A 27,715-nucleotide genomic window follows, 5' to 3' on the forward strand; every position below is an offset into this window, starting at 1 on the left:
CTAAGATCAAAATGGTAAATGGATGGACTATTCTAATTAACTTTTTCAACTATCTAAATTATTTTCACAAATTGATTTCTATTTTATTTGAATAAAAAATTCATTATACGTAAATATTAATTATTTTTTCTATTCTCAAGTCTTACAATATTATTTTATAACACCTACATTTCAAAATAACGTGGAAATGATGTTTGATTATGACTAGTAACCCAAAAATATGATAGGAACAGGAACTTCAATAGGGTGTCATCCTATCAAGTTGAGCCACCTCGACGGGTGGCTCACCACACAACCCCGAGGTGTGTAGCTCACCAGTCAAGGTGGCGTCTCAGCATGGGGGTGCGCCCCAGTGAAGATTCTCTCCAAAAATAGGCGGAATGCTATGGCAAGGGTAATTTTGTCAATTTACAATGATTCGAGAGTGGATAAGTCTATTGAAGTGTGGCACTAGTGATTCCCATTTCTACTTCTCTCTCTTCTGGTTCAAATCTGCCTCCAAATTTTCTACTGCCCCCACATTCTCCACCGCCGGCCGCGACCTCAGGCAATTTTCCCTAATGTGCTGAAGATAAAGGTATGTTACTTATCCAATTCGTTCAAACTGTTTGAACAAATGCTTAAGAGAGAAACTGTATTTGCTGTTTTACATGTTTGTCTAAGCTAAAAAAGAAGTAAAACTGTTTTTTATAGCTTCTTTTTCAAATATTGAAAAAAGGTTACTTATTTTCAATTTTCACGGATGAAAAGATTATTTATTTACTTATAGGTAAAGACTTTTTACGGTTAGCCAAGTATGAAGCACTACTTCTCTCTTGTCGAAACGTCGTTGTCTTAACTTGGTGCAATCAAATTGTTGAATGAATTAATAGGTCTATTTTGAGGGTGAACTTTTAATAAGTCTGCATTGGGTTCATGAATATTCTGATAATTGACTCGCAGGACGTTTTGCGTTTCTTTTACGTGCATACTGTGTAAAAAAAAATTCGGAGACACTGTGAACACTTGTATTCAATAGTCAATGACTCTTATTATTTCTTTTTCAGGGATTACGTAAAGTTGATATAAATGTACTATTTTTCTCATCATAGATTGAATGCAATTCCCGTTAGTGTTGATGTCATGGAAAAAAATTATTTGGTTGCTTGGTTGAGAAACATTAAATGGATAATCAGATTAATTAAATGGAGACCTAAAAGCATACATGTTGAAAATTGGATAATGGTGCTTAGGTTACTTCTAGTGGGATGAGGAAAAAATGTTCCACGAATTATCCCTGAGGACAGCATTGCTATGATTGAGTTAGCCTTTCATGACGGTGCCCCAATTATTGTTACTTTTCTTTGGAGTTTTTAGTTATATAACTTTGGTTTTAGAATTAATTATTTAATAGTTTCCTAGGGATTGTGGAAATTTAGAGGAGCTAAAACAAAGAAACAGAAAATGTGCAGAGAACAGAGAAAAAATGCAGAGAAAATACTGATTTTTTTCTGCTTTATTCCAGAAATGAGAATGCCTATTTATGGGCTTACAACCAAACTGAAAGGAGCTAAAAAACCTCAACTAATCATCACGTTTATTGCCACTAATTTAAACTAACTTTGATTAACTAAAACCATAAAACAAGGAGCAGATATTTCAGCATCTATGACTCAGTCTAACTGGAAATTAGCGTATGGCAATTTTGAATTAACCTTCAACACTCCCCCTTAATTCAAAATTGCAAACTCCAAGCTGATTCCTGAAATAAACGTGCTTTTCACGAGGGAGCGATTTTGTTAGAATATCAGCCATCTGCTCATTTGTGTTGCAGTAATGTAGACTGATCCGTCCTTTTGCTACAAGGTCTCGAATGAAGTGAACTCGAATATCTATATGCTCCGTTCTTCAATGGTAAGCTGGATTCTTGGACATGGCAATTGCAGCTTTGTTGTTGCAATAGATTTTAATTCCTCCTTTTTGTTTCTAATCAAGGTCTGCACGTAGCCTTTGTAACCAAACGGCTTGACATGCTGATGAAGTTACGGCTATATATTCAGCTTCAGATGAAGATAAAGCTGTTGTTGCTTGTTTCTTTGAACTCCAGGATATGGCTCCTGACCTCAAACTGAAAATATAACCTAAAGTGCTCTTTCTATCTTCCAAACATCCTGCCCAATCACTATCAGTAAATCCAAACAACTTAAAATTTGAAACACGGCAATACCATAACCCAAAGTCTATTGTTCCAGCAATGTAGCGCAAGACCCTTTTTGAAGCTCCAAGGTGATGCTTTGAAGGACAATGCATGAACCTAGAAATCACTCCAACTGAAAATGCTATGTCAGGTCTGGTATGAGTGAAGTATATCAAGCCACCAACCAAGCTTCTAAAATAACTTGAGTTTGCTTGTTCAGTACCGTCAAACAGCTTCAACTTTTCATTCAAATTCAAAGGTGTTGCTGCAACTTTGCAATTCAGCATATTGAATCTTTGAAGAAGATCCATTGCATATTTCTTTTGTGAAACAAAATTCCATCTTCAACTTGCTTCACTTCTAGACCAAGGAAATAGTGCAAAAGACCTAAATTTGACATTTCAAATTTATTCTTCATACACAGTTTAAATTCATCGATAAGAAATGTGGAAGATCCCATATAAATTATGTCATCAACATAAAGACAAACAATTAGAAAATAGTTTTTACCATGTCTCTTCAAATAAAGTGTGGGCTCACTTTTGCTTCTTTCAAATCCATTTTGTTTGAAGTAAGAATCAATCTTACTGTACCATGCTCGTAGAGATTGCTTTAGACCATATAGGGCTTTCTTCTATTTATAAACCTTATCTTCCTTTCCTTGAATGATGAAACCTTTTGGTTGAGAGATGTAAACTTCTTCCTCCAATTTTTTATTTAAAAATGCAAACTTGACATCGAATTGAAAAACAAGCCAGTTTAATTGTGCTGCCAAAGCTAAAATGGTTCTCACTGTTTCAAATCGAGCAACAGGAGAAAAAGTGTTGTCGTAATCAATACCTTGTTGTTGGGAATACCCCTTTGCCGCAAGCCGAGCCTTATGCTTTTCTATTTTTCCATTTGAATGGCGCTTTGTTCTGTAAACCCATTTTACTCAAATAGCATTTTTACCTTCAGGTAGGTCCACCAATTCCCATGTCTCATTTTTCTTAATTGCCTCAAGCTCTTCTTTCATTGCGTTATACCATTCTTCTTTATTTATTGCTTCTTTAAAGTTGGTAGGATCTGAAACGAACAAAGCTTGAGTTGTCTCATAAATTTCCCTTAATGACCTGAATTTCCTAGGAGTAGACTCATTTGAAAAAGCTCGTGTGGAAGATGAATTGCTATTACTTGAAGGGTTGGATGTTGTTGAGTTTGAAAGGACTATGCTTGGTGAACTCGGAGGAATAGGTACCACTTTTCTAGTTGGCGAAGGTTCACTTTTTTGCACTTTAATATGAATAACTTCATTATTCTTATTGGTAACTTCATCTTTTTCATGCTAATTCCAGCTTGCTGCTTCATCAAATACAGCATTCCTGCTGATAACTATTTTGCCACTCACAGGATTATATAGCCTATATGCTTTAGATTGAGAACAATAACCCATAAAAATATATTTTGCAGATTTTTCATCGAGTTTACTATGATTATGTGAATCTTTCAAAGCATAGGCAATACAACCAAAAAATTTTAATTGACTTACCCAAGGTCTTGTTCCATTCCAAGCTTCACATGGAGTTTAATTCAAAACATCTTTTGTTGGAGATAAATTTAACAAGTAGACTACAGTAGCAACAGCCTCTGCCCAAAATTGATCTGGAATTTCCTTAGCCTTTAGCAAGCTTCTTGCTATCTCAACTACCGTCCAATTCTTTCTTTCAGCCACTCCATTTTGTTCCGGAGTATATGGTGCGGTTAATTCCCTACGCAAGCGATGTTTATCATAAAATTGATTGAATTCATGATAAATGAACTCACCACCTCTATTTGTACGAAGTGCTTTTATACTTCTTCCATTTTGCTTTTCAACAAATGCTTTGAACTTCTTGAAAGCTTCAAATGGTTCTGATTTATTTTGCAGAAAATAAACCCAACTCATTTGGCTATAATCATCTGTGAATAACAAGAAATATCGGCTCCCACCCAAAAATTCTATTTTCATAGGTCCACCCAAGTCAGCATAAGATCAAGGCAGTTAGATGCTCTTCTAGACCTTCCTATAGGAAATGATTTTTTACACTGTTTTCCATATATACACCCTTCACACAGATCCAAAGACTCAATTTTTGGCAGTCCAAATACCATTTCCCTTTGACTTAATAACTTCATATCTTTAACATTCAAATGCCCATACCGTAGGTGCCATAGTTTAGACTCACTATTTTCTTTAACAACAAGAACATGGTTCTCAACACTAGACACTTCAAGTGGAAGCAATTTATTTGCTGCCATTTGAACATCTACAATAACCTGATTTGTTTTTTTTAATCTCTAATCACACACGAGACATCATCAAATAAAATAGAATACCCACTAGCCATGAGTTGTCCAACACTCAACAGATTTTGAGATAAGCTAGGTATTAAGATTTGTGATCCATCTTAATAAGGTCAACCTTATTAAGAAGAGTAGCTCAAAATCTTTTTAAGTTGATCAATATTTTGGTATTTAATCGATGTGATATTTTTATCCCTTAACACGCCCCCACAAGATGATGGTTCATTTGAGTAGACCAATCTTGCAATCCGTTGCTCATTAATTGAGACTTATAATCGGATCGAATCGCTTGTTGGAATTTAATGGGCTCTGATACCATATTAAAATTTGGGATCCATCTTAATAAGGTCAACCTTATTAAGAAGAGTAGCCCAAGATCTTTTTAACTTGGTGAATATTTCAGTATTTAACCGATGTGGGATTTTTATCCCTTAACATGGTGCGGTGAACGTGGATATCTCCCCCTCAAGTTGGCTTGAAGAAGATATCTTCCATAGTCAGCTTGCCCAAAAGAATGTCAAATTGCTTCTTGTGTAATCCTTTGATAAATACGTTGGCAATCTATTCAGTAGTTGGGATGTATGGCATACAAATCAGCCCACTATCAAGTTTTTCCTTGATAAAGTGTTTATCCACTTCTACATGTTTTGTTCTGTCATGAAGAACTGGATTATGGGCAATTGAAATTGCTGCCTTGTTGTCGCAGTACAATTTCATTGGTAGAGAATCTCAAGTCTTCAACTCTTCTAACAATCTCTTAATCCACATAACTTCACAAATACCATGAGCCACTGCTCTAAATTCTGCCTCTGCACTGCTTCTAGCAACCACATTTTGCTTTTTACTTCGCCAAGTAACCAAGTTTCCTCCAACAAAGGAACAGTATCCGGATGTTGATCTCCTATCTGTTATATTCCCAGCCCAGTCTGCATCAGTGTATGCTTCAATTTGTAGATGTCCACGGTTTATAAAAAGTAGACCTTTTCCTGGAGTCCCCTTTAAATATCTTAGAATTCTATAAACTGCTTCAAAATGCTCCGGTCCACGCGAATGCATGAATTGACTAACCATACTTACCGAGAATGCTATATCTGGTCGTGTATGAGATAGATAGATTAACCTTCCAACAAGTTGTTGATATTTTTCCTTGTTCACAATAGTTCCTGTCTTAGCAGGTTGTAATTTTGTGTTGGGTTCCATTGGGGTTTCAGTTGTTTTGCAGCCAAGCATGCCTGTTTCTCCAAGCAAGTCCAATACATACTTGCGTTGATTAACAAATAATCCTTCCTTAGACCTAGCAAACTCCATTCCAAGGAAATACTTCAATGTACCCAAGTCTTTGATTTCGAATTCATCAGCAAGCCTTTCCTTTAGTCTTTTCAGTTCAAAACTATCATCTCCTGTCAAGATAATATCATCCACATAAACAATCAAAATAGCAATTTTACCTTCTTTTGAGTGTTTATAAAATATGGTATGGTCTGCTTGGCTTTGACAATATCCATGACACTTTACTGCTCTGCCAAAGCGTTCAAACCAAGCCCTTGGAGATTGTTTGAGGCCGTATAGTGATTTTCTTAATCTGTAGACTTTATTTACACCAAGTCTTACTTCGAATCCCCGTGGCAAACTCATAAAAACTTCCTCTTCTAAGTCTCCATTAAGGAAAGCATTTTTTATATCCAGTTGATGTAAGGGCCAGTTGGTATTCACGGCAAGGGACAATAATACTCGAATTGAGTTTATTTTAGCCACAGGATCGAACGTCTCTTGATAGTCGATTCCATAGGTTTGTGTAAAACCTTTTGCAATAAGTCTTGCCTTGTACCTCTCTATACTACCATCAGCCCCATATGTCACTGTAAAAATCCATTTGCACCCTATAGTTTTCTTGTCTCTTGGCAAGTTAACTATCTCCCACGTGCCATTCTTTCTAAGAGCATTCATCTCTTCAAGTACTACGAATTTCCAATCTGTATCATCTAGTGCTTCTTGGCACAATAATTTGAGAAATTTTTGATGTAAATGCTCTATGATTATCGGATAGTTTTTGGTAGGAAATATACTTTGCAATAGGATATTTAGTGCATGTTCGGGTCCCTTTTCTTATGGCAATTGGAATATGAAGATCTGAGGTTGTATTTTCCATAGTTACTATAGGATCTGAATCTGAAATAGGAGTAGAAGATAAAACAGGAATAGAATCTGACAAGACAGTAGTGGAAGAAGAGTTACCTGAAATTTTCAAGGAGCCGTTGTCCAAGGATTCTGATTGACTTTGCACTGGGATGATAGGAATGTCTCTATTTCCTTCAGGGATCTTCTTTCTAGTATAAACTAAAAACTCAAAATTCGGATTAAATTTATCCTTTTGTAGTATTTCCTTCTCTGTCGGTGACAAACATGATTTGTCAATGTCAGCATTGGCATCTTGAATATTGTTTTCTTTTTTCTGAAAAGAATTATCGATTTGTGGAGAAGAAACATCGACTATTGTACTTGGTAAAGGTGCAGATTTTTCCCAAAAATTATCTTCTTTTGCACCTATGTTCTCCCCATGAAGAAATTTTTTTGGAAAAAATGGAGTATTTTCCAAAAAAAGTGACATCCATAGTAATATGGAATTTTTTTGTTTGGGGGTTAAAACATTTATACCCTTTTTGGTTAAGGGGCATACCCTAAAAAGACACATTTTTCCGCTCTCGGGTCTAATTTAGATTGAAATTTGTTTGGTATGTGAATAAAAATCGTGCAACCAAAAATCTTTAAAGGTAATGCTGAATTAGTTCTACAGTTTGGAAATTCCTTTTTCAAGCAAGCTAATGGAGTGACATACTGTAGAACTCGTGTAGGCATTCGGTTGATCAAATAAGATGCAGTCAGAATAAATATTTTGGAACAATCATATAAAACATTATTGCACGGACTACTTCAAGTAAATGTTTATTTTTTCTCTCGGCTATTCCATTTTGTTGAGGGGTATCACGACATGAAGATTGATGAGAAATACCTTTTTCTTGTAAAAAAGATTTCAAGACTTTATTAAAATACTCCTTTCCATTGTCAGATCGAAGTATACTAATTTTTGTTTGAAATTGATTTTCAATCATATTGTAAAAGTCTCTGAATATTTTTTCAACTTCAGACTTATCATGCATTAAATAAATCCAACACAGTCGGGTATGGTCGTCTATAAATGTCACAAACCACCTTTTCCCTGACATAGTAGTAACCCTTGAAGGTCCCCACACATCACTATGAAATGAATAGAATGGTTTTGATGCACGATAAGGTTTAGAAAAATAGGTTGCACGATGACTTTTGGACGATGACTTTTAGATAGGAAAAACTGGGATGGCCTAATCTGCAATGCCAAATCATTATTTGTTCGCGAACAGGGTTAGAACTGATACTACTCAAGCCTTGAGCTTCTTTATTACAAGATAGATTATCAGTGAAATAGTAGAGACCATTTATCATCCTAGCATTGCCAATCGTCCTCCCCGAGCTCCGGTCCTGAAAAGTACAATAAGATTCAAAAAAGGTAACACAACAATTAGAATCTCTGGATAGTCTGCTTACTGACGAGATTGCAGGCAAGTTTAGGAACATGAAGAACAGATTTAAGATCTATTATTTTTGATATTTTTATTAAGCCTTTACTTGCAATCGATGAAAACCTACCATCTGCAATTCTAACCTTTTCATTTCCAGAACATGGTGAATAAGATTTAAATAAATGTGAAGAACTAGTCATATGGTCAGTGGCTCTTGAATCAATTATCCAAGGGGTGGATGAATTCAGACGACAAGATAGGGTGTTAGGTTCATTACCAGTCTGAGCCAAGGTAACACTAGGAGTACCAGATGATGAATTGGACTGTAGTAGTGTAAGGAGATGCTCCATTTGCTTCTTAGTAAATGGGCTGATTTCGGCCTCATTAGCAGTGGGGAAAGCTCGACCAGATCTGTCCCCAGGTTTTCTGTTCTTCCAGTTTGCTGGTTTGCCACGAAGTTTCCAGGAATTTTCTCTGGTGTGACGTGGTTGGTTGCAATAGTCACACCAGTCCCGTGGTTTGTCATCATTCTTGCGTTGGTAAGTTACTGCCCTGCTGGACTTTGCAGCCACTAAGGCAGAGGTCTCAACAACAGCACTGGGTCCCTTTTTGCCAAGCATCACATTCCTTCGACTCTCTTCTCTCCTTACCGCCGAAAAGACATCACCAATTGGAGGAAGGGGCTGTCTTCCAATGATTCTGCCCCTTACTTCATCAAATTCAATATTGAGGCCAGCAAGGAATTTAAAAATCCGATTGTCCTCAACAATTTTCTTGTGATGCTTGCTATCTTCAACAGATTTCCATTCATAGGTGTTGAAAAGATCAAGATCTTGCCACACCCGTCTTAAAGAGTTGAAATACTTGGTGACAGTGTCGTCTCCTTGACGCATCTCACCAAGTTTGAGGGTCAACTCGAAGATTTGAGATTGATTACTCAAATCTGAATACATCTGGTTCACATTCTCCCAAAGTTCTTGTGCCATTGGATAGCACATATAGTTTGAACTAATATCTTCTTCCATAGAATTAACAAGCCATGTCATGACCATGGAATTTTCAGCATTCGAAGTTGCATAGGACGGATCATCTTCTGCAGGGGCTGTATTTTTACCAGTCAAATAGTCTATCTTTCCACGCCCTCGGATGTACATGCGAACCGACTGAGACCAACGCAAAAAATTATCACCATTCAAGCGAATAGTGGTGATTTGAACAGAGTGAGACTCGGAGTTGGTTCCACTACCTTTTGACGGGTTTGTACTAGAGGAGGATGGTGCGACAACAACCGATTCAATTGAAGCATCAGACATGGTGTTACAACCGAGAACAAAAAACTGGGAAACTGGAAGAAAAAAGGAACAATAGAGGAGAACAAGAAGGAGTCAGCACGCGGTTGTTGGCTCTGATACCATAAAATAATGAGAGAGTAATTTGGAATTGATTCTTTCTATTGAATTGAATGATTTCTGACTTACATGGATTCCTATTTATAGGAGTTACAGGAACTAAAAATTAGGGAAATAATACCTAAACAAGGTAAATAACAACTAATTAGTTTACCTAATAAAGATGCATTCTAAATTTACAATGATTGACAAATTACTTCCTAATTTATAGCTATTCAATTTTGGTAATTGCTGTCAATTATCTTCTTGATTTCCAACACTAGGAATAAAGTAGACATTTAATGGAACTTTACATTACCATGACCATTTTTGATTGCCACGGTACCTCTGCCTTCTACTTGCATCTGTTTGTCATCTCTAAGTTTCACCTTTATCTTGTATGTCTCATCAAACTTTTTGAATAATGACTTTATACCAGTCATGTGATTAGACCATTATGAGTGGTTGTATCTTCATGATAGGCCATGAATAACTTGACTTCCTTTTTCTCTTCTTTGGCATAGTTTGATTGCTTGCCCTTTTCCTAGCATTTTACCTTTACATGCCCAAACAGTTTGCAATGATAACACCGAATACCATCCTTATTGTTTCTCTGTTGATCACTAGTTTGCCCAACCACCTCTGCTTTGACCGCCTCTGCCTCGAAATCCTTCTCTTCCACTTCCTCTACTAGCTGCCTCTCTTGGTTAATTGGATGGCTCCCTCATCACTTGAAATGCTTTCTCTTCAGTTTTCTCATTTGATTTATTCATTCTTTCATCATGAGAGTGCGAAGAGCCCATTAATTCATCAAATGAATATGTAGATAAATCTTTGGACTCTTCAATGGCTGCAACTACATGATCAAACTTTGGAGCTAGACTTCTCAAGACTTTTGCAACTATGGTTTGATCAGTAATTTCCTCTCCAAAGGATCTCATTTGGTTTGCAATTGCACAAACATTAGAAAGGAAATCATGTACAGATTCTCCACTTTTCATATGTAAAGTTTCAAAATCACGGTGAAGAGATTGAAGTTTCACCGTGGTCACCTTTTCAGAACCTTGGAACACCTTCTGCAATATTGTCCAAGCTTCGTTTGCTGTACCTGCTACCGCAATTTTTGAGAAAATACTCTCGTGAACTGCTTGTTGAATGAAGAATAATGCCTTAGAATCCTTCTTCTAATTTTCTTTCAACCCGGTCTCCTCATCTAGGTCAGGATATCCATTCTCAACCAAGTCCCAAAGATCTTGAGACTTAAACAAAGTTTTCATTTTAATGCTCCAGAATTCATAGCATTCTCCTTTGAAGACTGGAATTGAAGGTTGAGAAACATTCACGACATTGCCGTTAGTCGTCATGAGTTCTATACCCAGTTAAGAAAGAACGAGGCTCTGATACCCCAAATGTTGGAAATTTAGAGGAGCTAAAACAAAGAAACAGAAAATTTGCAGAGAAGAGAGAAAAAAATGCAGAGAAAATACTGATTTTTGTTCTGCTTTATTCCAGAAATGAGAATGCCTATTTATAGGCTTACAACCGAACTGAAAGGAGCTAAAAAACCTCAACTAATCATCACGTTTATTGCCACTAATTTAAACTAACTTTGACCAACTAAAACCAGAAAATAAGGAGCAGATATTTCAGCATCTATGACTCGGTCTAACTGGAAATTAACGTATGACTATTTTGAACTAACCTTCAACAGGGATAAGATTATTGTTTGAATGGAGCGCTTGCAGTGGAAGCAAATAGGAACATAGCTACTGAAAGTGAAATGTTATTGTAATTTCTGACATGAAAATGGGTCAGGGTGTAGGCAATTGCAGTTGAAAGCAAAGGAAATGTTTGGGGATGTAAATTTTGTGTTGGAACTTCTCTTTTATATACGTTTTTTTTCCATTTCCATTTTATCCGGCACTTTTTACCATCTAAATAAAGCAGAAATTCGGAAAACCAATTTAATTGCTCTTTTTTTTTTTTTAATCATATAAGTGCAAGAGCGCCTATTCATGCCTATCAGCACTTGCATTGTGCTGCTCTACAGCTGTAGTAAACAAGTCAATTGAAGTTACTATATGAAGTCAAAGATGATAAACTGAGATTTCTTTTCACAGAAATAACTTGCTACAACCTCTTTCTCATTTTGCTGGAAACAATATATAATTTTATTTGCATTTTATTTACTTAGATTAATATATATGTTTTGCAGTTGGAAACAGGAAGATGGCAAAGCCAGCTCAATCTCTCTTTCTTGAAGAATGGTTGCGGAGCATCAGTGGCAGCAGCAACAACAGTGCTTCAGTACATTCTTCGTCCTCATCTGCTCGAGTCATCATCCAAGCTTGGGCTGATCTTAGAGATTCACTCCAAAATCACTCCTTCCACACACATCATCTCCAAGCTTTAAAGACCCTTGCTAATTCTCAAATCTCCCTTTTTGTTGCAGAACCACAAGCGAAACTTCTAGTTAGTATTTTATCTTCTCCAGACCTCTCTCTTCCACTGGAATCTTACCCATTATTTTTTAGGCTTCTGTATATCTGGGTTAGGAAATCATCTAGACCGACTGCTGCAGTTATTGATTCTGCTGTTGAGGTCCTCTTGCATATTTTCTTTAGGCAATTTGATTCTGACAAATGCCCTCTTATCTTCTCAGAAGGAATCCTCCTTTTGGGTTCCTTTTCTTTCCAACCGTCTGCATCTGAGAAATCTAAAAAGGTCTGCTTGGAGTTACTCTCTAGGCTATTGGAAGAAGAAAATAGTTCTATTTTATTGTCTGATGAACTAACTTCGAGTGTTCTTGCCGGGACTGGATATGCTTTATCTTCTTCCGTGACTGATTATTTTGGAAAAATTGTAGATAATTTGTTTGGAATATGGGGCAAAGAAGATGGCCCCTCCAGTAGTTTGTCTCATGGGCTCATGATGCTGCATTTGTTTGAGTGGGTTCTGTCTAATTTCTTCAGTTTGCAATCCTTTGAACAAATAGATCTTGTAAGAGATATTTTGGAAAATGTTAAGCCAGCTCATGTTGTATTTGCTGTAGTCATGACTGCAGGGGGAGTACTAAGGGCTCTTAATGGATCTGGCTTAAGTGGTTTCATGGAGCTTAGGAATTCTGCTGAGAAACGAATTGAGATTATTGGAAGATACGTGCTTTCTAGAACTAAAGGTTTTAACCATTCTGGAAATGAACCTAGAGACAGCCTTCTCTTACAGAGCATAGCATTAGCTTTGGCTCGAAGTGGTTCAATTTCCTACCGGACTTCTCTGTTAGAGTGTCTTGCTTCAGCACTATTGACTGAAGTATTCCCTTTGCATCACATCTATAATAAGGTCCTTAAACTACTGCAAGAAAATTGGCAAGGGTATGTGCTTGATGAGGTAAAAGCACATCTAACCAGTGTCATTTTCAAGGAAGCAGGAGCCATAGCTGGTGTTTTTTGTAATCAGTATGTCTCAGCTAACGAAGAGAACCAGGCTACAGTAGAGGATCTCGTATGGCATTTCTGTCAAGATGTCTACTTGTGTCACCGACAGGTAGCATTGTTGCTTCAAGGCAGGGAGGATGAGCTTACCACGGAGATAGAGAAAATTGCTGAGTCTGCCTTCCTTATGGTTGTGGTCTTTGCATTGGCAGTCACAAAATGCAGGTTAGACTCTAGAACCAACCAAGGAACTAAATTACAAATTTCAGTAAGAATCTTGGTCTCATTTTCTTGTATTGAGTATTTCCGCCGGATGCGTTTGCCTGAGTATATGGATACAATTAGAGCAGTTGTTGTAAGCGTTCAGGAGAATGAATCAGCATGTGTCGCATTTGTCGAATCAATACCTTCGTATGATGATTTGACCAATAAACATGGTATTGACTTGATCTTTGCACATCCTTAATTGTCAGTTGTATGCAGTTCTCATGCCTAATTCAGCACTTGCCTTACAGGTTGGTCCAACTTGCCAAAAGTGGGATATCTGTGGTCCACTGATGAGGTGCAGACGGCTCGAATCTTATTTTACATGCGTGTTATTTCGACTTGTGTTGAACAACTACCTGCCTCTGTATTTAGGAAGGTGGTGGCTCCCACTATGTTCCTGTATCCTAAACTGGAATGACCACATTTATGAACAACAAAACAATTTAAATTGATTAGTATTGATAGTTTTCTGTTCCTTAACATGTATATAGATACATGGGACACCCAAATGGAAAAGTTGCAAGATACTCACATTCGATGTTTGTGGCTTTCATGTCTTCTGGGAAAGATACTAATCAGGATGAAAGAGTTCAGCTTAAGGAGCAACTGGTTTTTTATTACATACAAAGATCACTAGAGGTATCTGAATTTTGAAATATTTTGCGCATCAAATTTGACTTTAGTCAATGACTAAGAAGTTCTGTTTGATCAACCAAATTGGATATACAGGGATATCCAGGGAGTACCCCATTTGAGGGGATGACTTCTGGTGTTGCTGCACTTGTTAGGCATCTTCCTGCTGGAAGTCCATCCATATTTTATTGCATTCACTGTGTAGCTGAAAAAGCTAATAGCCTTTGCAGTTTAGTCAGTTCTCGTGAAACTGATCTGTGGAAGAACTGGGAAGGAGAGTTGGAACCTGCTAAGAAAGTGTTAGATTTGCTTTTGCGGCTGCTTTCCCTTGTTGATATACAGGTATAAATATTCGAATTTTTCATCTTTGACTGGAGGTTTACTGCAGAATGTTTACTCTGTTATAATATTTTTTGGTTCATAGATTAGATGCAGTACGTATGGCCCATTTGTAGAGGTGTCAAAACATGCAGGTCAGACCCGCACCCCATGTGCACCACTCTTTAAAGGGGAAAAAATAAAGTAAAAGAGAGAACTTGTGCCAAACAAGATAAAAGTGCACGGCACGGGAAAATACCCAGCATACCAAAATAAAAGGGCCGTGCAGCTTGACACCTCTAAAAGTAGTGTCGGGAGCATTTACTCGTTTAGCCTGATGTTAAAAGGTGTTAAAATTAAGTGTGTCTTATGCAGGTTCTACCAAGTTTGATGAAGTTATTGGCTCAGGAGATTGTCCAACTACCTGCTATTGGACAGAACACAATTCTTAATCAGTTATATCAGCATGTCGCAGAATCCGATGATGTTACTAGGAAACCAACGCTTATTTCGTGGCTGCAGTCTCTGTCTTACCTTTGTGCTCAAGGTACTCGTAAAAAATCATCTACATTTGTGGGAGAAGCATTATCACGGCTATAACGACACAAGATGCATTTTTTAACAATATACCCTTCATTATGATGCAATTTGTTAGAAGTTTATCAAACCATTTGTTACTCAACTTTTGAAATAGGTCTAGAATGCAATAAAACTTAGGAAGTATACTAGTTATCAAGTATCTGTACTGGTTAAACATTAGTGCTAATTATGTTATATAGAGGGAAGTTTCAGTTATTACTAGTACAGTTCTTCTCCGTTTTCCAGATCTGTTGGTTTTTTCTAATTTTTATATTTCTGCTTGGACTGCCCTCACCCCAACCCAACCCACCCCACCTCACCTCCACCTCCACACACACACACACACACAAAGTGAGAAAGATTAAAGGATGAGTAATTAGAAATTTGGTCAGAAAATTTGAATTCAGGTGAGGCAATGTGTTAAAGATAAATACAAAGAACTAAGTTTATTTATTCTCGCTGTCGATTCAACATTATTTATATCGATAAACATACCACTAGCAAATAAAGTAAGAATATGCAAGGCTAAATGAGAAATAATGAAAACAAACAAGCTAAATATTGCAGAACATTCTCCCTCCAATACATTCAGATTGTGACGCATGACAACATTCAAATTTCATCCGTTTGCACTCGTTACTGGAATTGCAAGAAGTGGTTCTGCTTTCTGAAGTGTTATCCCAAATTTGTCCTTCATGTCCATGTCCTTTGGCTCCACCCCATCTGCCAATTTCCACTCAAATTTATGAACAAGATTAGCCAATATTAAGCTCACCATTCTCCCCGCAAGATTCAGTCCGGGGCAAATTCGTCTTCCAGCACGAAATGGTATAAATGAAAAGTCTTTGCCTCTGAAATCAATATCTGAATTCAAGAATCTTTCTGGCTTAAATTTTGTTGGCTCATACCAGTTAGTTGTGTCCCTTGAAATAGACCATGTATTCACAAGAATTTGGGTGTGTTTCGGGATAGTGTATCCAGAGATTTGTACATCTCTCTCGGCCCGATGAGGCAGGAGGAAGGGTGCGGTAGGATGAAGCCTCATTGTTTCTTTTATTACTGCTTCTAAATTGGGAAGCCGCGAAAGATCTTGTTCTTTGACATTTTCTTTTGAACTGAGTTCTGCAGATAGTTCTTGTTTTACCTTGGTGAGTATGGGTGGATTGTGGAGGAGCTCCGCCATCGCCCACTCCATGGTGGTGGTGGTCGTATCCGTACCTCCAATGAACAAATACTGGCATTATATATAGGGACGTGTTACGCGGGAGTCACAGTTTAAATAAATAAATTTATCTCTTCTAATAGTTTGAGCTTTTATGAAAAAAATTGTACATAGAGATCAAAGGCATATTTCAAGTGGTAATAGGAAAGCTTTACAAAATTATTGACATGGGTTCGAGTCTCTTTTGCAAGGTAAGGATGAGAACTAAGAATAAAAATAAAAATAAATTGTACGTGTTAAAGAAATAAATTCGTCCTCTAAATAAAATGGTTCACAAGTAAAAGGTAGTGATTGCTCGGGTCGATAGCAACACTGTCCAAATGGTTTCTATTAGGAAATTCTTTTGGGTATCTAATGAAACGTCAATGCAATGATCTTCTCAAATGCAACATTTTGAAAATTTTATGCTGGAAAATTGACTTTTATAGAATAAAAATAGACAGTAAACTAGAAGATTAACCATGGAATACGAATAATCAAAATATATACATTTATCTTACTCACTATGAGAATGATGAAATGAGTTATATTTTATTATAACTTGTCAGATGTCTTTAAATAGTTAAGAATTGTGATACACGTATAGGTACTAGTTCACATAATCCGTACCGAACACTCACATACACCGGGTGGGTGGAGTTTTTTTTATTTTATTTTATTTTTATTTTTATTTTTATTTTAAATACAAGTGGGCCCCGTGTAAGACTCATTGAGTCATTGTTTGTAAGTGTTCATAGGGGTTCTTTTCACCTAACCCCTATACACTCATCATTTTTCAATAGTTAAATGCCAACTTTTCCAATACCATTTTTCCCTCTCTCTTGCTTGTTTGACACTGTTACTTTCACTCCATTTTCGCACTATTTGGGAAGACGTCAAATGCCGTCTCGTCTATAAACTCGTGAATATAATACAGAACGAAATCTTGTCTACCAAGATAAGACGTTCAGATACATTAAAAAATGAAAGTCAAAAAGATCTCATTGTCCATGTGGTGTTGCTGGTTTGTTACATTAAAAGATGTATTGTCGTACATGATCTCTTAGCCGCGAAAGCTGGTGTAATAATTCTAAGAAGGTCCCGTCTAGGTGTTAATGTTTCCTGTTGCCTAATAATCATGTTGTCTACTTATCCGTTTCATTCTGATCCCGACTTGATTTGGTGTAGAACCCAAGGTGATAATGTTTTCGACTTTTCATTCCTCGATTCAACTGACGAATCTACGGGGGACTGAACTGTGTTACAGCTCTTCCCCCAACACAATTTATAATTTAAAATAAATAAATTTGTACGAATTTTTATATTTTATTATCATTTTTTGTATATTAGTCCGTCCTAAATTTTTTTTGGATCAGAGATTATGATGCCTAATAATCATGTTGTACGCTTACCCTTTTCATTTCAATCTTGATGTGATCTGGTTAAAAAGTGATAATCATTCTGATTTTTCATTTGTTGATATGTGTTGGTGTAGTACTATCACAATGTTAGACTATGGAGCCTAATCATATTTTGCATACATTTTTCATTGTGATCTTCCTAAGTCTCTACAATAGTATCTTCTCTATATTGAAAACCCTATAATGGTAAGCAGATATACATCTCGTATTCATGTTGAACCACTATATATGTATGAGTTGTTTTAATATTTTCATTCCATTTATTATTATCTATCCTATATCGTTAACATGGATAGTCTTCGTTTCTATTTCCAATGCAGAAACAATAAAGAAAAACTTACCATAAGCAAAAGATTGACATCAAGATGATCAAGTTTATCAGGTCCGTGTTCATCAGTGTGATCAAGAAGAACATCCAAGAAATCCCCAATCCAACTTGATCCAGAAGCCCTACGTTTCAGCCGTTTATCAATCATCTCATCGATTAGATCATGCAACCGATCGTATGATACCTTGATTTCACTCCTTATTCCTTGAAGATCGAATGGTTTCAAAATAGGAAAATAATCTGAAATATTAGGTTTCCCTGCAAGCTCCATTATTTTTGCCATGAGCTCTTTCAACTCTTTCATTGCATCAGATTTTGGATCAAGCATGTCATCAGAAAACATGGTGTTCGACAACAAATTCAACGTCGTCCCAAACACCAACCTGTTAGAAATTACGTCGTCTAAGAACTATGAAGAAGAAGACCCTATCTAGAAAGTGAGAAAATTCGGAACTAAGTACACCATCAAACTTGTTGAGGTCACCTCAAGAAAATATCCTTGCTGGGACTTTGTACCTACGCTCATACCAAATCGTTAGATGGTACACCAGAAGCGTTTCCGGTTAACTTCTAACTTGATAGTCGGAGGGTCTGTGTTAAAAACCCTTCCGGCAATACTCTCTAAGGTTTGGTTGTGAGCGCAAGTATAACAAGGATATTTTCTAGCAATTATTGTACTCGTACAGATAGATTGACAACCCAGAAATCTGAATTTCAAATCAAGGCACGCATGCATCTGTCAATTTATCTGTACAAAAATTATGTACATATAGCAAAATTCATTTTCTCGAGGTCCTTAATGTTCCAGAAAAAGACCTCAACAAAGTTACAAAACTATATATTAAGAAAGAGCAGGCATAATATCACAAACCTTCCTACATGAACGGCTTCTTGAGTTTCCCGGGCTTCGTCTACTCTTGCAATCATGTTTTTCATCGTCATATGCCTCAAATCTTGCAATGCATCCAATCTTTGTATTGTAAGAATCTGACTTTGGCAGATTTTTCGCAATTTTTTCCACTGCGGGCCACCCGAAAGCCACGCTATCGACAGTTCATAGCCCTTTTCTGCAGTAATAGAATCTGGTATAGGCCTTCCCAAGAAGTTTTGATCATTCTTCCGAAGAATTTCTTTAGCCATTTCTCTTGAAGAAGCAACTACAATGTTGACATAGCCAAGTTTTACTGTCATTAGAGGGCCATAGATTTTTGCTAACTTGGCTAAGGATTCATGGGGTCTGTCCCCAACTGTGATAAGATTTCCAATTATTGGGAGGCCTACTGGCCCTGGTGGGAGATTCTTGTTTTTGAACAATTTTTTGGCAGTGGCATGAATGCATATTATTAGGAGAGGGAGAAGAAAAAAACCATAGAATTCCATGTTAAAATTTGAGTGATTTGTTTTAAAATTAAGTTATTTGTACTTGTTGGCTTATACTTTGGTTTAATCGACCCCACTCCTCCTCTCACATCGGGTTGGATTCCACGTGGGGGCTCGACTCCCACGTGAGAGGAGGAGGTAGGGTCGGGTAACCCAAAGTGTAAAATGACATATACAAACAGCATGACCTTTGTTTTAAAAGCAAGCCCTCGTTATATAGAGTGGGACTCGATCCCCATGTGAGAGGAGGAGGTAGGGTTGGGTAACCCAAAGTGTAAAATGAAGTACAAATAGCATGACCTTTGTTTTAAGAGCAAGTCCTCGTTATATAGAGAAGGGAGAGTGGAGAAAAAATTTGATGATCTCTCCTGGTTTGACCATCAAAATTTTTTTTGGACCCACAAGATTTTTCAATTCGGACCGAAGAAGCAATATCCTCTTATCACTATCAAAATGAATATAAATAATCTTTTATGTTCATAAACATCTCACTAGTTTGTGTTGAATACAACGAGAAAAGAGAGAGGGATGATTTTAAAAAAAAATCCATTGTGTAAAAAATCAAAATTGTTATTGACATTTTTGATTGATAATTTCGTCGTGAAATGTAAATAATTTTGTAATTCGAAGAAATCCACAAATTTGGGGAAAATGCTATTTTAATTGCAATATAAAAAGAGATCACACGTGTATTTGACTTTGACTTTGACTTTTAGTATGCATCACATGTTCAAGAGAAAAATAAGATAAATTTGGAGGGTTTCATTTTATTTTTATTTTTTTCATTATTTTACAATGAAAAGCCAAATACTTTTGTTTGTCTTGGTCAAATTACAAGTGACAACCAAGGCCCATCGAACAAGCTTTTTTTAACTTTTCGATATTTTTAAAATAATTGTCATTGTTTCATCATGCTGATATTCTAAATTATCGTATTTTCTTATTTGGTGATAGAAAATTAAACTTGTCGATTTAATATCGACACGTTTCTTTTTATATTTAATAGAATGATAATTTATTATCGTTGGAGAACATATACCAGAAATATCACATCGCAACGTCAAATGCAAAAGGTAACTTTTATGCAAATTGATGTCATCTTGATGTATGTATATCATAGTTTAAGTGTATAATGGTATTTGATAACTTTGAAAAATCGAATTATTTAGAATTGAAAATCCTACTGCTCTAAAACTTCAAAGAAGTTTGTTTTAAAAAATGAAAATTTTAAAAAAATGTCATCTTTCTTAAACGAAAACTAATTTTAACAAATTAACTTTATATCCTTATTTTCACTTATTTCTAAGTAATAATTTGAGCTCTAAACGTATATAAATAATTTACTTATTTCTTACTTAAAAGGTGAAGAAAGACTTTTGATCCCCCACCTTTAGGAAGAAAAAAATGGTGAAGAAAGACTAGAAAGTGCATATATTTGGGTAGTTTCTGACTTTCTAATAATAAGGCAGTTTTAAAACATATACTATATTTTCACTACTATATAAAAAGGGCAATGTTTAACTACTTTAGAAAGAACAGTAGATTCTTCCATTTTGTCTCACTGTAACTTTTTTCTTCTTTTTTTTTTTTATTGATAGAAAGAAACGACGTCGTTTATCTTACGTATTTGATACAATGACTTTATTGCTTTTCCTCAATTTACGCGACGTGGAGGATTATCTCATAGATTCTTCTTTACTCTTTCTCCATTTTTACATGCTACAGCCATGCCTCTCTATTTCTCCATACTATCTCTTTCACCATTTTCTCACGCTATTAACCATGTATCTTTAAAAAGTTTATTTTTGAGCACATAAGTAAGTTTAAATAAAAATATTATTTTTATATATGTACGTAAAAGGTATATAATAATCATTTGGTTGACAAAAAATTAATATCAATCAAAATGTTTACGAACCGTTTAAATAATAATTTATTGAGGGGGTTAATTTAAGAGCAAAAGTGTGAATTTCATAAATATATGATTGAAAATATGTTAGAAGAAAAATAAATTTTAAAAAATGAAGACCAAGCATGTTAACAAATAAATATATTTATTTTTTGAGAAATGAGTTTTTTTTTCATTTTTATCATGAAATGATTCTAATTTTAATATGTTAGATGGTGCTTCAAAATTACATAATCTATCAAATATAATTTTTAAAATTAATTTTTATAAAGTAATATATTTTTATAAATTTTTTTTTTTTTTTAGTAAAGTAATAATGGAGGCATTATGTGATGGAGGCATTATGCACATAATGCCTCCGTTTAACGGAGGATCTTCCATAATTGTTATGGAGGCTCAAGCAACGAAGGCTAATGCTTGAGCCTTCATTATTACTTTACTAAAAAAAAAAAAAAGAAATTCATAAAAATATATTACTTTATAAAAATTAATTTTAAAAATTATATTTGATAGATTACGTAATTTTGAAGCACAATCTAACATATTATAATTAGAATCATTTCATAATAAAAATGAAATGGTAATAAAAATTCAATTCTCGAAAAATAAATATATTCATTTGTTAACATGTTTGGTCTTCATTTTTTAAAATTTATTTTTCTTCAAATATATTTTCAATCATGTATTTATGGAATTCACACTTTTGCTCTTGAGTTAACCCCCTCAATAAATTATTATTTAAACGGTTCGTAAACATTTTGATTGATATTATTTTCTTGAAGTTATAAGTAACTTTTACAATTATAAGTTATTTTTTTATTTTTAAATAACTTTAAGCGAATTTTTTTACTTATAAGCAACTTCTACATTTTAGAAATTTTTTTGTCTTATTATTTGTGTTTTTATTTTATAATAACTTTTTTACATAAAAGTTATTTTTTTACACAAAAATTACTTATAAGTAAAAAATCACTTTTATGTAAGAAATTATTAAAAAAAAATAAAAATACAAATAAGACAACAAATATTTGTAGGTTGTAAAAAGTTACTTCAAGTTATTTAAAAGTAAAAAAATAACTTATAATTGTAAAGTAACTACTTATAAGTAAAAAAAATCACTTCTGTGTAAAAAAGTATTATAAAATAAAAATACTAATAATAAGACAAAAAATCTTTCTAAAACGTAAAAGTTGCTTATATGTAAAAAAATTTTTCGCTTAAAGTAATTCAAAAGTTAAAAAAAAAAAAACTTATAATGTAAAAATTACTTGTAATTTAAAAATATATTAACTTAAAAATTTGGAGTAAATATTTAAATATATTTAATTTTTAAAATTAAATATTAACTTATATGTTAAATAGATAATTTATAAATAAAATATCATTTAAATAAAAAAAATATATCAAAAGAATCTCTCCATATTTATTATGGAGATTTGATCTCTCCATCCGAGGCTTGTTATGGAGAGATCAAGCCTCCGTATTACGGAGGATTGAGACTTCCGATGCTTGTTATGGAGATATTAAGCCTCCTTATTATGGAAGATTGAGACTTCCTAGAATGGAGACTTGATCTCTCCATCCGAGGTTTGTTATAGAGAGATCAAGCCTTCGTATTACGAAGAATTGAGACTTCCGAGGCTTGTTATAGAGAGATTAAGCCTCCGTATTACGGAGGATTGAGACTTCCAAACATGGAGATTAATTTTTTTTTTTTGAATTTGTTTATTAGTAATGTTTTTATTTGTTGATATTTTTTGTTATTACTATTTTATTTCCAACAATCACTTTATGAAGAAATTATTAACAAATAAAAATACAGACAAAAAATATTTGTAAAATATAAGAAGTTACTTATAAGTGAAAAATCTACAATTTTGACGCTAATAAAAATACAAAATTCGTGCAACGCACGTGTCAAAGACTAGTGGTTGATAAAATGTTGAAAATAAGTATTGATTTGTTTGTCAAACATGAAATTGATCCCGTAAATTATGCTCGTAAAGTTATTTATAAGCAAAAAGTTATTTACAGGATAAGTTGATGATTTAGTGACCAGTATTTTAGGTGGTTTGAAAAAAATTACGATCAAGAGAGCTATTTCTTTGTTCAACAAATTTCCTTTTTTGAGCCTTAACGTACTGAGGTAGCATACGAGTTTAACCTCAGCTTTCAAATTTTTTTTCCTCGATCTGAAAACATATGAGTTTAACCTCATCTATCAAATTTTTTATCCTCGATCTAGTGGCTATGCGGCTGATAGTTGAGATCGATGAGATTCGATATTTTTTTATTGAATTTAATTAGTTCGAACGTTCTCCTCAATCTTTAAATTTAATTCATAAGATGCACAGGTATATAACGAGATGAATGAAATTTCAGGCATTTTTACTTGAAATTGATAACCTAAGCCACTTGGTTTGGTTTTAAAAAATAAAAATAAAAGAGTTTAATTTTAATTTTCCGTTGGTTCTTCATTTTAGAGCCACTTTGTACCCCTCACACGTGGAACTCACATGTGGGGCCTCACGTGTGAGGGGCTGTAACCTTGCACAGCATGCAAGGAGAAAAACGAGGAAATGGTGGGCAATGGCTGCCCCACTCGGTGTGTTTATCATAATAGCCTTTGACCAAGTTATTTGTTAAAAAAAAAAAAGGGAAAATGTTATTATTTGTGCAGGGTCGAAAATACCCTCATTTTAGGAAAGAAGAGAAGAGAAAAAAAAGAAAAATTCAGCACGGACCGCTCGACGTCACTACGGACTGCCCGGACCTCACCAACTTCGACCAAGACCAGAGCTACCTCGATTCGCTGGAGACCGTCATTTTCTGGAAGGTTAGACATGTTTTCTATAAATAACTACTTTGAATTAGTGAAAGTTTGAATGTTTAGGATATGAATATGGGTTAAATTCATGTTTTTATGGTTAAAATGTAAGAAAACATCGAATTTGAGATTAAAATGTTGAAAAAAAGGGACGGAGCTCGTCGAAAATGGAGTTTCCGACGGCTCCGTCGGTCTGATGGTCCGTAACGGACCATCAACATGGTCCGGGTCCGGATTGGTCTGGACCACACCGACCCGGATTTTGGTCCGGGTCGACTATTCGGCCCAAATCCGGGTCCGGACCCGGATTTGGGTCAAAAATAATTTTTTTTTTCAGAATTATTATTTTATTTTTGTGTTAAGAAATAAAATGAAATATAAAATAAATTATATACTAAGAGAATTAAAGAAATATTTAAAGATAAATTAAATTGAGTTTTAATTTTTTTTCTTTTTTACTTAAATATGCGTTTCAAATAAATAATCGAAATAGAGTAATTAAATATGAAATAAATAATATACATAATTAACGAAATATTTAAAAAATAAATTAAAAAAACAATATTTTTTTTTACTTAACGAATTAAGATAATGAATTAAAGAAATAGTAAAAGGAAAATCGAATAGATATTATTCAAATAAATAATCGAAATAGAGTAATTAAATATGAAATAAATAAAACACATGATTAACGAAATATTTAAAGAATAAATTAAATTGAATAATATTTTTTTACCTAACTAATTAAAATAATTAATTAAAGAAATAGTGAAACGAAAAATCGAATAAATATTATTATTTTTATTCAAATAAATAATCGAAATAAATAATATACATAATTAACGAAATATTTAAAGAATAAATTAAATTAAATAATATTTTTTTACCTAACTAATTAAAATAATTAATTAAAGAAATAGTAAAACGAAAAATCGAATAAATATTATTGAAATAAAAAATCGAAATAGAGTAATTAAATGTGAAATAAATAAAACACATGATTAACGAAATATTAAAAGAATAAATTAAATTGAATAATATTTTTTTACCTAACTAATTAAAATAATTAATTAAAGAAATAGTAAAACGAAAAATCGAATAAATATTATTGAAATAAAAAATCGAAATAGAGTAATTAAATGTGAAATAAATAAAACACATGATTAACGAAATATTAAAAGAATAAATTAAATTGAATAATATTTTTTTACCTAACCAATTAAGATAATTAATTAAAGAAATAGTAAAACGAAAAATCGAATAAATATTATTATTTTTATTCAAATAAATAATCAAAATAAATAATATACATAAATAACGAAATATTTAAAGAATAAATTAAAAAAAATAATATTTTTTTTACTTAACGAACTAAGATAATGAAATAAAGAAATTGTAAAAGGAAAAATCGAATAAATATTATTCAAATAAATAATCGTAATAGAGTAATTAAATATGAAATAAATAAAACACATGATTAACGAAATATTTAAAGAATAAATTAAATTGAATAATATTTTTTTACCTAACCAATTAAGATAATTAATTAAAGAAATAGTGAACCGAAAAATTGAATAAATATTATTATTTTTATTCAAATAAATAATCGAAATAAATAATATACATAATTAACGAAATATTTAAAGAATAAATTAAAAAAATAATATATTTTTAACTTAACGAACTAAGATAATGAATTAAAGAAATTGTAAAAGGAAAAATCGAATAAATATTATTCAAATAAATAATCGAAATAGAGTAATTAAATATGAAATAAATAATATACATAATTAACGAAATATTTAAAGAATAAATTAAATTGAATAATATTCTTTGTACTTCATCAATTAAGATAATTAATTAAAGAAATAGTAAAACGAAAAATCGAATAAATTTGTAAATAATATATATATATATATATATATATATATATATATATATAGTCAGATAATTAACGAAATATAATTTTTAAATAAATATTAAATAGTCAAATATGTGGAAATTTTTTTGTTTAACTGTTTTAATATGTGATTGGATGAATTTATTTATTAGTTTATTAATATGAAATTTGATTGGTTAAATTTGAAGGTACGATATTTTATTTATAATTTCTTTTATATGATTTTAACATGTATTAATTTTGTAGGATGGAATATCATATGGACAACGATCTGAGGGCTCATTTGGGAAAAGTTACGACGTATTGTAACTTTTTCAGCTATGCGACAGTGCTTGAGGAGCTGGACGAGGAGCATATTGTCTTACTCCATCGATCGTTTTTATGGTCGTTCTATCCGTTGAAAGACGTGCAGTTCTCTGGACAGATTATTGATCCTTTATTACTCCGGCTGCTTAAACCAGTCGATGGCGATCAGCTATATTTTGCTATGGGGGACGGGAAGGTATCGAGATTCTCGATCCTTGAATTTGCCCTGATTACAAGCTTGAAATGTACCGGGGAAGAAGAAGCTAGAGCCTGTATTATACCAAATAAAAGGTTATTGGATTTATATTTTGGAGGTAAAGGGCCAGTTACACCACCACAGCTAGAGAACGCATTTAGGAGATGTGATCACATGTTAGACAAGTTGAAGTTAGGATTGGTGTATATACTGGAGAGTATATTGAGGTGTCGACATCGTAGGACGTCGATCGATCTTTTTTCATTGGATGTTGTAGATGATATCGATGCTTTCAACAACTTTCCATGGGGTCGGAGATGTTACACCAATACTCTCCATGTATTCAGAAGGGTACATACTATACCGAAATCGAAGAGGGGCGATCGCAAATATGATGTATATGGCTTTTGCAGGTAAATATTCAGTGTAACGTAATGCGCGTTAAACTTTTTTATTAAATGTATATGTAAACTTTTATTTTGTAATTGTTGCAGTTGTGGGCATATGAGGCTATCCCTGCTTTGGGTAGCAAATGGACGATCAGAAGGGAGACCAGCTGCCCACGAATGCTTCATTGGCAAGCACATGAAAAGCCATCGGCTAAAGATTTGACAGTTATCCTCGACGACCCTCAGGTGAGTATTATATATTTGCAATTTATATTGTACATACATTTACTCGGCTCGATACATGCTCGTTAACACGTTGAAATATAATATGTCAGCTCGAAATTCATGCTGAGTTGGTTGTTTCGGTGGAAGAGGAGAATGCAATATATGTACGTGAATTACTTGTTCCACCTACTGAAGACGATCCAGTATTTGAGTCCGTTCCGGATAGAAATATAGTACGTTTATTTAAGATCATTATTTATTTTGACTTATAAATTCATGTGTGAATTATTAATATTAATTGTCTTCTCTGTGTAAGAGCGCCATCCGGAACATCCACTTAGGAGATCTCCTTCGCCTCCACCGATGAGATCTCCGTCGCCTCCACCGATGAGATCACCTCTGCCGCCATTATCTCATTCTCCGAGGATATCTCCGTCTCCCATTCCCACCCACCTCCCACGTGGATAGCCTACACCCAGCCAGACCCGTCATTCAGATGATTTCTTTGCACGCATGACTGGCATTATTAGAGAGGAGTTGGGAACGATGCGACGTGATTTTATGACAGAGGTAGTCGCACTACGAGAGGAGATAGGGGTATTGCGACGGGATTTTACAACAGAGATCGTCGCAGTACGAGAGGAGATAGGGGTGTTGCGACGAGATTTTACGACAGATGTAGTAGCTTTGCGAGATGAGATTGGAGTGCTGCGGCGAGACATAGGAGACCTTCATACTGAGGTTGCAGCACTTTGAGGCAATGTAGCAGGCGTCCGAGGGAATGTCGGGGAGACTGGTGTTCCTCGAGATTGGTGGGCAATGGCCGCAGGAATCGATGAGTTTTTTGGTTCGGTGCCGGAGGCCGGGAGAGAGGGGGTGGAGGTCGGGCAGGAGGAGACGGAGGAGGCCGGGATGCCCGGGGTGGAGGTCTCAGAGGAGGCCGAGATAGAGGGGGTGGA

At 34.4% G+C, this 27,715-nt stretch overlaps 2 protein-coding genes across 2 annotated transcripts; one reads left to right on the top strand and one right to left on the bottom strand.

The window, feature by feature from the left end:
* Positions 1-416: 416 nt before the first annotated feature.
* On the top strand, positions 417-14,921 carry LOC111372966. The gene is made up of 6 exons (XM_022995407.1): positions 417-577; positions 11,659-13,314; positions 13,393-13,543; positions 13,636-13,783; positions 13,874-14,119; positions 14,471-14,921. The coding sequence occupies exons 2-6, from the start codon at positions 11,673-11,675 to the stop codon at positions 14,693-14,695; spliced, it is 2,412 nt and encodes an 803-aa protein (XP_022851175.1). The 5' UTR covers positions 417-577; positions 11,659-11,672; the 3' UTR covers positions 14,696-14,921.
* A 173-nt stretch (positions 14,922-15,094) lies between these two features.
* Positions 15,095-19,004, bottom strand: LOC111372967 (geraniol 8-hydroxylase-like). Its single transcript, XM_022995408.1, has 3 exons — positions 18,496-19,004; positions 17,638-18,007; positions 15,095-15,908 (listed from the first exon to the last, which is right to left on the bottom strand). Exons 1-3 carry the CDS (start codon positions 19,002-19,004, stop codon positions 15,294-15,296), a joined length of 1,494 nt encoding a protein of 497 aa, XP_022851176.1. The 3' UTR covers positions 15,095-15,293.
* Positions 19,005-27,715: the final 8,711 nt, after the last annotated feature.

The sequence above is a fragment of the Olea europaea genome, unplaced genomic scaffold, assembly GCF_002742605.1.
Source record: "Olea europaea var. sylvestris unplaced genomic scaffold, O_europaea_v1 scaffold1057, whole genome shotgun sequence".
NCBI lineage: Eukaryota > Viridiplantae > Streptophyta > Magnoliopsida > Lamiales > Oleaceae > Olea > Olea europaea.

Coding starts and splice junctions, on each gene's coding strand:
- LOC111372966 (XM_022995407.1), top strand. CDS start 11,673: ATGGCAAAGCCAGCTCAATCTCTCTTTCTTGAAGAATGGTTGCGGAGC. Junction 13,784..13,873: donor ACATACAAAGATCACTAGAG/GTATCTGAATTT, acceptor TTGGATATACAG/GGATATCCAGGGAGTACCCC. Junction 14,120..14,470: donor TTTCCCTTGTTGATATACAG/GTATAAATATTC, acceptor TGTCTTATGCAG/GTTCTACCAAGTTTGATGAA.
- LOC111372967 (XM_022995408.1), bottom strand. CDS start 19,004: ATGGAATTCTATGGTTTTTTTCTTCTCCCTCTCCTAATAATATGCATT. Junction 18,008..18,495: donor GAAGCCGTTCATGTAGGAAG/GTTTGTGATATT, acceptor AATTTCTAACAG/GTTGGTGTTTGGGACGACGT. Junction 15,909..17,637: donor ATGTCAATCTTTTGCTTATG/GTAAGTTTTTCT, acceptor ATATAATGCCAG/TATTTGTTCATTGGAGGTAC.